Source organism: Meleagris gallopavo, chromosome Z (genome assembly GCF_000146605.3).
Source record: "Meleagris gallopavo isolate NT-WF06-2002-E0010 breed Aviagen turkey brand Nicholas breeding stock chromosome Z, Turkey_5.1, whole genome shotgun sequence".
Lineage (NCBI taxonomy): Eukaryota > Metazoa > Chordata > Aves > Galliformes > Phasianidae > Meleagris > Meleagris gallopavo.
The window spans coordinates 26,921,478-26,933,531 of record NC_015041.2 but is presented as its reverse complement, the minus strand read 5'-3'; the positions used below and the strand labels follow the sequence as shown (position 1 = coordinate 26,933,531).

Sequence of the window (12,054 nt, the reverse complement as noted above, 5' to 3'; positions counted from 1 at the left end):
GAAGGGAAGGGAAGGGAAGGGAAGGGAAGGGAAGGGAAGCACTATTGAGAAAGTTTGAGCGTTTGGAAGTTTTTCAGATTTTTCTTCATGATTACTTAGAGATCACAGAACTTTCCTGGAATGCATACTTTTTATTGTAGGGTAGATTATTTTAGCTAGAAGAGTCATCATTTCATTAGTCTGCATATTTTCTTTCATTCCAAGTCCCATTGATCAATATCACTGACTGGTAAGTTCTTTTAAGCTCAAAATATTGATTAATTCTTAACAGAACTGCATCTAAGAAATGTGAGCTTGATGCATTTGGTCTGTTAGCAAAAATTCTCAGCTATTTCCTGAGTTCTTCTGTGGACAGTAACTAGTAAGAAGAATGAATGTTAACATTTTGTACACATAGAAACTTAGAAACACAACTTAGCTCATGTGAGACTTCATCTTTCTACTCTGTACTCCCTTTGATTTCACTATAAGTAAATGCAACTTGTTGGTAGTTGGCACAGATTCTTTGAGTGTCACGCAGGAAATAAACGGATGCATTTAATTACTGATTTCAAGATGGAATTAAGATACTTAACATCTCCTTAATTTTTAGGAACTATGAGAATACCTAATTCTCTTACCATTTAGATGGGTTTAATAATTTTTATTTACTTCTATCATTTAAAAAAATAAGCTTAACTTAGAGGAGTTAGTGATCCTTGTGAGTCTCTTCCAGCTCAGGATATTCTGTAATTCTGTGTTTATGAAGTGTTGCTTGCTATGCTATGCAATGCATTTCATGTCGCTAACTGAAAAGAGTTAAGCATTTAGAACAAGGAACCAGTTATCACTGTGACAGATGATATGATCTCAGATAAGACTATAGTATACAGAATATTTTGCACTTGTACATTCAGAGTTCAATGGAGGAATCCATTTGCAGATTGGATTGAGTACCATTGATGTTCAGATATTTCCATAAAAGAATATCCCATAGAGGGCTTAGGAAATGGGGCTCAATTTAGTACATGTAACTTAATCAGATCTCTAGTATATTTTCTGTTCTTTTGTATTTTTGTTTTTTTTCATCTTAGAATCATAGAATCATAGAATTGCTTAGGTTGGAAAAGACCTTAAAGATCGTCAAGTCTAAGCACAACCTTACCATACTACCCTAATTGTAACAACCCTCCATTAAATCATGTCCCTGAGTACCCCATCCAGATGGTTTTTAAACACATTCAGACCCACCTCTCTGGGTATATCCAGTGCTTAATGACCCTTACTGTAACTAAGTTCTTCCTGATATCTAATCTAAACCTCCCCTGGCACAACTTGAGGCCATTTCCTCTCATTCTGTCACCTGTCACCAGTGAGAAGAGGCCAACCCCGTTCTCTCTGCAATCACCTTTCAGGTATTTGAAGAGATCATAGTATCATAGAATGGCCTGGGTTGAAATGGACCACAATGATCATCTAGTTTCAACTCCCCTAGTATCTGCAGGGTAACCAACCACCAGACCAGGCTGCCAGAGCCACATCCAGATTGGCCTTAAATGCCTCCAAGAATGGGACATCCATAACTTCCTTGGGCAACCTGTTCCAGTGCTTCAACAACCTCTGAGTGAAAAACGTCCCCCTAATATCTCATCTAAACATCCCCTTAGTTTAAAACCATTCCCCATTGTCCTATCACTATCCACCGTCGTAAATAATAATAAATAGTATTGAAATAATACTAGATCCAGTCTAGACCTTTCTTACGTTTTTCTAGACATGCAAGATAAACACTGAAGTGGCCAGGTAAGGACAAAGCTTGTCTATAGCTAGCATAGCTAAATAACGATCACTGCATTGCAAAGAATAATATCATGGCCTGGTCTAGTTAAAAAGAGGAGGATAGACCAAACTGTGTTAATTGTATCCCCAGTTACAGTGTGACTGGAATCCCCACTTGCAGTGTGGGGAGTAGTAGAAAGTTTACTTACAAAGCACAGTAGAAATATACAAGACTCATTTAGTATAACATTGTTTGCTACTATATTGTACTCAGTAAGCAGAATATCAACATGTACTGAGTTGCAGATGGTATTACACATAGAGCTTGATTCCGTAGAATGCTCATGACCTCCAGTGTTTTTCATTGTTAAGAACATGTGTTTTTAAAGCATGTTTCAGTCAAGCCTGAAATTTCAAGGTGCAAGGACCACATAATGAGTAATTCTAAAGTCTCAGTTGCTTGTAATGGGAATTAAAGGAGTTTACATGTTGCAGGGCACTGTCATCTTTCATAAAGGCTTATGTTCATATTCAGAAATATGTGCCATTCATATGAGTATTATGAAATTTTAAAACTTGAATGCCATAAAAATAAGCACAAAGCACGAGATAGTCCTTTCATGTTTTCCTCCTGTGTTCATTTCTTTTAGTGCTGGAGTCGGCAGGACTGGCTGTTTCATTGTGATAGATGCCATGTTAGAGAGAATAAAGCATGAAAAGACTGTAGATATTTATGGCCACGTAACTCTAATGAGAGCTCAAAGGAATTACATGGTTCAAACTGAGGACCAGTACATCTTTATCCATGATGCACTGCTGGAAGCAGTGACATGTGGAAATACCGAAGTGCCAGCCAGAAACCTGTATGCATATATTCAGAAGCTGACACAGATAGAAACAGGAGAGAATGTCACAGGAATGGAACTGGAATTTAAGGTACTGGAATGTTATGCTGTGGGAAGCCAACATCAAACTGTGTAACAATTAATGCTGCTATGTCCTTCACCAACTGTATTCAGTAATTGGAAGCTAGAACATTTTCCAGCTTATTTTTTAATTGGGAAGATAGTCCTTTGTAAAATGTGAAGTTCTATCTTCAGTTAGTGTTCAGACAAGAATTGTTCAATTTTAACTATATTCTTCTTTATTGTTTGAATAGCTTGAAATATGTATTTTTGTAATGGTTTAAAACTCATATTTGTCCATATGGATTAATGATTATAAGGTGTTAAAACTATTATAAAATGCTAAAGGGTGCTTCACAAATATTTAGATAATACAACAGAATATGGTAAAATAAAACATGAAATGATTTGTATAATAAACATATATCATCAGACTTGATAATGGCATTTTTTTTTTGTTATATATGATTTTAATTATTTTAATTCATTTATTTTGCATAGCGTCTTGCTAGCTCTAAGGCTCACACTTCAAGATTCATCAGTGCCAATCTTCCTTGTAACAAATTCAAGAATCGCCTTGTCAATATTATGCCATATGAGTCTACAAGAGTATGCTTGCAACCAATCCGAGGAGTGGAAGGGTCTGATTATATTAATGCCAGTTTTGTCGATGGATACAGGTATTAATGTTGTGTTCTCTGGGGGACTGTTTTTAAATTTACAAAGTGTATAGCAATGTTGAAAATAACAAAATTTAGTGTTGAAATTCAATATTTTTAATATCTGTATATGTCCTGTGTTTTTTTGTTGTTGTTTTGTTTTGTTTGTTTGTTTTTGTTTGTTTAAATATTATTAATGGTTTTAAATTTCCACCCATACAATTCAGGAAAGTTGTGTAATACGCAGCCATAAGTGTTATGGTTTTACTTACCTTCAAACCATTCATTTTTACTTATTAAGATTTTGGTCACATTCATGATCTTCAAATTCTATTTCTTCACAACTATTCTGCTAAATATGTATGTAAAAAAACTCATGAATAAATAAGATACAGGAGATAAACTCACCATGTCAAGGTGATAACTTAGAAACTTGGAACACTGAATAAGATGAGGCCCGACCACAAAAAAAGTTTTGTGTGTAAATAGCTGTGTAGCTCACAGTCTTGATGGCAAACACGAGAGCACACCCTCATTTGATTTGTGCAGCTCATAGGAAAAAGTATAGAAGAGAAGCAGTAATGTTTCCCTAAGGCAGTTTAGGTGCACCTGAGTATCTGTGTCCACCATTTTCTGAGTCTCTACGCTAATGCAGAACTAGTCTTCTTCTCCAGTGTCACCTACAAAGTTGTTTCTGTTGACTGAAACAAGCAGGAGCAAGATGAACTGTTCATCATCTTGCAAAGTTCCTGCTGCAGAAGATTTTAATAGCTTGCTGGTTCTTTCCAATACTAGGAGATTATGGCCTGGAAACGTAGTATATCTCATTCCTGAGTATTCTTCCTTCATTCCTTTTGCTGGAGACATCAGACTGTTGAAAAGGAATTAAAGTAGAAACAGCTCAATGCAATAATTCCTAAATTGGACAAGTTATTTCTATAAAATGAGCCAGCACAACTAAGTGTTTCTTAAGTGTTTTTTACAGCACATAAAATTGATCTATTAGTTGCATTAAAATTTAAATAATAATGATAAAAACATGCATCATAAGATTAATAATTTCCTTCACACGGTTCTAAAAATAAAGAAAGTCGTAGTTTGATTAAGCAATCATAATAAGGCTTCAATTTTCTTGTTATTAATAGTATTTTTTCCTCTAGACAATGTTTACATAAAAATAGATAACATATGTATCAACTTACTTTTTTATTAAAATATTCTTCTTAACTTACTTTTTTAATAACAGACAACAAAAAGCTTACATAGCTACACAGGGTCCTTTGGCAGAAACAACTGAAGATTTCTGGAGGATGCTGTGGGAGCATAATTCTACAATTGTGGTCATGCTTACTAAGTTACGAGAAATGGGCAGAGTAAGTTACTGCTCTAATATTATTTTACTGAAATATTCGTTATTATTATTATGCTTTCTTACTAAAATATTTCATTGTTATGAGAATGTCAAAGGATAAAGATGGGAATTTAGGTTCTTTCTCCATGGGGAAATAAGTGGCTCTGATGGTCACCAGATATAAGTTTTTCTAGTGTATAGATGTGTTATTAGAGACGAGCTAGACATTGCATTTTGTTGTGGGACACACTGAGATTCAGCAACTCAGTTTGCAAGTTAATATTCCAACAAAAGCAGAGAGAGCATTTCTGTCTGCTGAATAATTCTAATTTGGAAATATATTTTGCCTCATCTGTTTAAACATTTTCATGTTGTCAAAAAAAGTGGAGTATTTTTAACAGCTGAATGGCTGAATGTTTTCTGTGTGCTCTTTGTGCTGGACTTTGAAGTTTCAGCTGTCTGTTTACAGTCCTAAACTCATTCAGATTTCTACTTTAACTAATGGAAAGAAAGAAGCAATTTCCTGTCCGGACAGGATTACTCCAAGATCAAGCTGGTATGTATTAAGTGAAATATGAATCCCCATGTTTTTGGGGATTGGAGATGATCCAGGGACTTTGGATTTGGAGATGAAAAATCTTGAATGAGGCCTGGGAGACTTACTTCAACAGAGAACAAGGACTAAAAGTAAAAGTGGTTTCAAGATTTAAATTGCATTCTCTTTTGGAAATCAGGCTCAGGATAGTGCTTGTAACATTAAGTAATAGAACTGGACAGATGTATAAAGGAATTCAGAGGTATAGTGACAAGAGCAAACCTCTATGCAGTTCAATATTGACGATAATCTTTCAATTCTATGAATGGAACTTCATGTTCACAGTAAGATGAACAGTTAATTTTCTTGTCACTAATAGCATTTTACATCAGTATTATACTTACTGAGCGAGAAACGTATTAGGGTAGTTGTCTGGAGTAACAGAAAATATATTTTGTTTTGCTATGTTGTAGGAAAAATGCCATCAATATTGGCCTGCAGAGCGTTCAGCCAGATATCAGTATTTTGTGGTAGATCCAATGGCAGAGTACAACATGCCACAGTATATTCTAAGGGAATTCAAAGTTACAGATGCAAGGGTAAGTTGCAGCAGCATTACTCTTTCACATAATTTTTAAAGAGTATTTAAACTCCTTTCTCTCTTTCTCTATGAAGTAAAGATCTCTGAAGATGTGCCTTCCACAATTAAATAAAAAGTATATTTATTATTTAAATATACACTATATTTAAGTTTATTTACTCACTACACACGAATAATATCTCTATGGAAAACTGACTTCATTCAGATCTAATATTTTAGCAGCACAGCTTTGTAAAGTTCTGAAAGCTATTTGGGTTAAAGCACATTAGATAATTTGAAAGCCATTTTCTCTTTCTCATCATTTCCCTCCTGATCTTTCTGGGGGAGAATTTTTGTCACTTGCAGCTGTAAATATGTTGTTTTACACACCCTCTAGGTTGAGAGAGTGTGAAGGTTAATACAGTGAAATTTAAAAACTGCAGAGCAAATAGCATTCGCAAGAAAAGCTTGACAAGCTTTGCACATTATAATTTGATTTTTGGCATAGCTTATTTTCAGCACTCTTGAATATCTGCAGAATAGATATGTGCAGCTGTGACCCTAGAATCCTCATTTTCATACTACATTTCTTATCTGAATTCCTGAGTCTGAAACTGAACAGTGATATATGTAGTAAGATTAAATGCACATAAACTTTTAATATATATTTGGTATTTCTCAAACTTTTGGTTTCTAGCACTTTACTCTGCATGGCAGGAAAAATTACTGGCAACCTTCATTTCAATATGCGCTATAGAATGCTGTCTGTTCAAGCAAAATAGCAAGTTGCATTGTCCAGGAACTGCATGAGTGATTACTCTGAGTTGCGAGTCATCTTCCAATTTTTCTTGTGGTTAGCTGAAGTGCTACATTTAATATTAGCTTCCAGGAAAATTAGGTACTACTGACACTTAACTAGATGATATTGTCACTAACCATGCCAGTATAAGAACATTTTAATTTCTAAAGATAATTAAATATTTTTTAAAAGACACTGTAAATACAATTTGAATCTGATTTTCATTCTAATTGAAATGTAGTAAGATCACATGAACTATGGCTTTTTTAGCCTTTCTGTACTTAGCAGAATTTGAGAATGGGATCCTAACACGAGTTTTTAACCACACTAAGCAAAAGAACTTTTTACAATTACAGTACTGATAGTCTTTGCAGACTGTCTATTAAAAATCTGTTTTATCTCAAGCTGAAAAAAAGTCTTACGTGACATAGTTCACTTAGCTCAGAGCATAAAATGACAATGATAACAAAAAAACACAGATATAGCTGAAGGAAAATGTCTAAAAAATATGTGTTTTTAAAAAGTTCATTCAGGATTTTATAATAAAATACTATATTTATAAGAAATCTGCTTATAGCCAGCAAACCATTAAAATGTTAATAGTTAAGGATTAAATATCTTAATTTGCCAATTCCTTTTTAATTGATCCTATTATTTATGCACCTTAATTTTAAATATTGCTAACCATATGTAGGCAGATTGGCTGGAAAGCTTCATGGAGGAAAAGAATCTGGAAGTGCTGGTTGAAACTTAACTAAACATAAGCCAGCAGTGCTCAAGAGGCCAAGAAGGCCATCAGCATCCTGGCGTACACCAGAAATAGTGTAGCCAGCAGGAGCAGGGAGGTGAACATCCCCCCATTCTCAGCCCTCACAAGGCTGCGCTGTGAGTACTGTGTCCGGTTTTGGGCCCCTTGCTACAAGAAAGACATTGAGGCACTGTGTCCAGCGAAGGGCAACAAAGCTGATGAGCGATCTGGAGCTGGCTTATAACGACTGTCTGAGGGATCTGGGATTGATTGATCTGGAGAAAAGGAGAGCTTATAGCTTTCTACACCTACATGAAAGCAGTCGGGAATTGGGATCTTGTCCTGCATGATAGGATGTGAGGGAGTGGCCTCAAGTTGCTCCACGGGAGGTTCATATAGGATATTAGAATGAATTTGTTCTCTAAAAGAGTGGTCAGGCACTAGAATGCATTGCCCAGGGAACTGGTGAAGTCAATGTCCTTGGAGGTGTTTAAGGAGAAGTAGATGTTGTACTTGGGGATGTGGTTTAATGGGCAATATTGGTAGTAGGTGAATGGTTGGATTGGATCATCGTAGATGTCTTTTGCAACCTTAATGATTCCATGATTCTATAATCTTGATACATTATATAATTGTATATTATTGTTTCTCAAATTTAAAACATCTGTATCTTAATGGTCTCAGTTTTGTTAAGTAACTCCCTGGGAAGCTTTCAAGGCCATCTTAAATTTTCTAAATGTGCTAGATAACTATACCTTCCTCTAAATTTACTGGAAGAAGTGAGGACTACTTTTCAAAATACACACTGTACTTTTCATGCCTTTATGGCTGTTCTCTACCATAATTAAGACTATCTAACTAAATTGTTTTATTCAAAGGAGAATAAATATTGCAGCAGTTAAAACACTCTTATTTCCAATTTGATCCATGCTGTTAGTTACCAGTAGTACTCTGGCAGACTTGAGTTGGCCAATTATTCCCGAGACAACAAAGGAGGACACTGCCTTTGTAGGGTGCAGCAGCAAATTTTTGGTGTGGGACTCCCTGTTATTTCTGAAATTGAGCTGTGAATTGTTGTGATGTGAAATTGACCTCTGTAACTGATTCAATCTACTGCATCTGTCTGCTTTATACTCACTTTCTCTGCAAACTCCAAAGGTCATTATGATGAGGCAGTCTCATTTAAAGCTAGACTATTAGTACTGAATGTAATATTATAAATTCTTATAAATTATTATAAATAATATTATAAATTCTACAGCCTCATAAAAAAACAGTTGAACATCCCCTGTGAGAAGCAGGAAGAAATCAAAACAGTTAGCTGGGCATATTGTGTTATATAAGAGCCTTGTGATTCTTAAATCACAAGGGATCTGAAAATTTGTATGTTGTTTTGTTAGTACTTCTTGCCTTGTGTATGCAAACCTTGACAATTTCTGAAGGGAAATATTTTAATAAAAATTGACATTTGTATTTGGACTGTTACTGCCAAGCATCTCATTAAAAGACAGCAGCACTTTTTATAATGTCAGTGGCAGAGGGAACCAAGAAATTGAAGGTAGGTTCCCCATATGCTGTAATGCTAATCCAACATTAGACTAACTACCTTTACTTCTGTGCTCATTAAATAGTATTAAATAGCAAAAGTTATTCCCACTGAAACTAAATGAGAACAGTTTTCAAAGATTTGCACTAGCCTATGGAGTTATTTCTATCTTAAAATAAGTAGCAATACACTGATTTAGACACACCTGAAATAAAAAAACTTGCCATCGAAACTATTTTCTCACATAGAAATTTCCAGTGATAATCTAGACTTAAATAAAATGGAACATTTCTTATGCCTTTACCCCTTAAAAAGTTACTCTTATCCTAGCCTAATTCCTGTGTCAGAAATCTCTGAACAGAATCATAGAAAGTCACAGAATCGTAGAAATGTTTTAGTTGGAAGGCACCTTAAAGGTCATCTAATCCAAATCCCCTGCAATGAACAGGGACATCTACAGCTAGATTGGGTTGCTCATATTCCCTTTAGATGTTGAAAGGCTGCTATCAGCTCACTTCTCTTCACCAGGCTGAACAGCCCTAGATCTTACAGCCTGCCTTCACGGGGGAGGTGTTCCATGCCTTGGATCATTTTTATAGCCCTCTGGCCACAATCCAGCAGTCTATGTCTCTCCTGTACTGAGGATTCCACATCTGGGTGCAGTACTCCAGGTGAGGTCTCACCAGCACAGAGCAGACAGGCAGGACCTCCCTTGACCTGCTGGCCACACTTCTTTTGATGCAGCCCAAGATATGTTTTGCTTTCTGAGCTGCAAGGGCACTTTGCTGGCTTTTTTCCAGTTTACCATCCACCACTGTCCCCAACTTCTTTTTGTCAGGGTTGTGCTCAATCTTTTCATCCCCCACCAATCTCCATCTGCTGTTGACAGACCTCTCTGGGTATAATCTCACAACTAGTTGCTCATCCATCAAATGGTCCACCCATAAAATCCACATATTTCCAATTTGGAGGGAAGGATTTTATGAGGGACAATGTCAAAGGTCTTATTTACGTCCAGATGGATCACACCAGTGTTTCTTTCCTTGTCCATCGCTGCACCATCATAGAAGGCCTCTAGATGATCAGGCAGGACCTTCCATGCTAGTTAAATCTTATCACCTCCCTCTCTTCCATGTGCCTTACTGTAGCTTCCATAAGGATCTGTTCCATGATCATCCCTGTCACAGAAGTGAGGCTGACAGGTTGGTAGTTCTTAGAAATTGATGCAACATTGCCTTTTTTCCAGACCAGGAACTTCATCTGACCACTATGACTTTTCAGATATCACTGAAAGTGGCTTGGCAACTACATTAGCCAATTCCCTCACAACTCTGGAATGCATCTTGTTGGGACCGATAGACTTATAGGTATAGTTGCAAACCTGATCTTCACTTGCAGTGGGATGGACTTAGCTCCCCCCTAGAACACACCTTCTGACCCATCCTATTGAGGGGTATATGAAGAGCAGTTGCCAGAAAAGACTGAGGCATGAAAATTGTTATCCTTGCACATTGTTACCAGCTTGCCTGTATTACTCACTAGAGGGGGTATGCCATCTTCAGCTTTCATCTTCTGGTTGATATACTTGTTGAAAACCTTGTTTTCCTTCCTTGCACCCCTTGCCTAGCCCAATTCCAGTTGGGCACTGGCCTTTGTGAACTCATCTCTACACATTCTGTCCCTGCTTCCACTGCCTGTGCATTTTCTTCTTGCTATCCAGTTTGACCAGCAGATCTCAGTTCAACCATGCTGATCTCTTGCCTTCCTTTCCCAGCTTCCTGCACCTGGGGATATGCCTGCTTTGCTTCACTCCCTTGTCCTTGAGGACAGTTTCCTAGTAGGTTTTATTGACTAACTCCACAAGAAGCTGGAATCTGGCTCTCCTAAAATATAGTGTTCCAGTTTTACTGGCTGAATAACTGCAAGCAAATCAGACTTAAAGTTTTGTTTCTTTACTCTGGGAAAATGGGAGGTAATTTGGGGAGGAATCAACCTATTGCTTTTTCTTCTTGATTACTTAATATTGTTTGTCTTTATCTGTCTGAAAGATGCAATTTCATTACTTCTTCTTGAGGGAAAATGGCATTACAACAGTCAGTGTGAGAGAAATTTGTATTAACAAAATGCCATTTCTAATGCAAAATATTTTTTGTTACTTGTATTGATATCTACTAGAAATAAAATTGGCTTAACATTTTTGAATAAATATTCTTTTATGTAAGTGTCCAAAACCATTCCACAGAAACAGATTGTCAATTGTCATAGTGGTCTGGTAAGAATCTAAGAGAGTGTGTGTTCTTTCTTGAAGTGGTGACTGGTGCATACACTCATTTTGTTTTCTTATTCAGCTGAGACATGAGAAACAAAAACCCATGGTACCAGAGGAAACATAAAAGTGAAATATTGTTTTTCCTCTGGTTATTTTTAAAATGACTTCTATTTTGTTTCAAAGGTCTGTAGTATAGTATAGGTTGTAGTATAGGTTGTGATAGAGAAAAAAATAAGGGATTGTTCTTGCCTCCAGTATAACTTGTTGCTTTTCATGAAATCTCCACATTTCACTTTTTTATGAGATTCACTTGGTAGCAGACCATTTTGAAGACATAGCAGAATCAATGCTTAGTAAATAATAACATGTCCAAAGGCACTAGTTTACATCAGTAGTTCAATTTATGCCCATGCTTTCAAATACTTGTTATATCAATTCAGCATCAAAACTGTACAGAACAATGTTTGAAAATTGAAAACTCATTTACTTCATCCATTTGTTATGTAAATTTCTTGACTGCTTCCATCTTAAGTAGGTATGAAGCAAAAATCTGAGTTTGTGGTGGTCTTTAGTACTTCTTTTGACATTTTAATAGATATGGTGAAGCTGTAGCATTATCCGGTAATCCTGTAAGTAGTCCTAACCAAGGAAATTGAAAAGCTTCAGTTGACATTTCAAGAGAGGAAGTGTTTTTTCTACATTTTTGCTGAGTCTGAGCTCATAGTGAATGAAATTACAATGATTCAAAAGGACATTTATGGTTTGTTAAACAACTGATATCTCTTGACCGTCTTCCAGACAAATGTGCACCTCACAAAAAAAGCTCTATTTTATTAAAGACATTCTTTGCAAACAAGACAATGACTAAACAGCTCTTATTAGTGAAGATATTTCTGTCATTCAG

General features: G+C 36.1%; 1 protein-coding gene across 1 annotated transcript in view; it reads left to right on the top strand.

Annotated features, from left to right (window-relative positions):
• The window catches only part of LOC100550569 (receptor-type tyrosine-protein phosphatase delta-like), a 177,211-nt gene extending 171,350 nt beyond the window's left edge, over positions 1–5,861 (top strand). Inside the window, exons 18-21 of the mRNA XM_031557282.1 lie at positions 2,409–2,694; positions 3,165–3,343; positions 4,569–4,695; positions 5,682–5,861. Of these exons, the coding sequence (XP_031413142.1) occupies positions 2,409–2,694; positions 3,165–3,343; positions 4,569–4,695; positions 5,682–5,846 (757 nt within the window). The 3' untranslated portion in view covers positions 5,847–5,861. The remainder of the gene's footprint in view (positions 1–2,408; positions 2,695–3,164; positions 3,344–4,568; positions 4,696–5,681) is intronic.
• Positions 5,862–12,054: the final 6,193 nt, after the last annotated feature.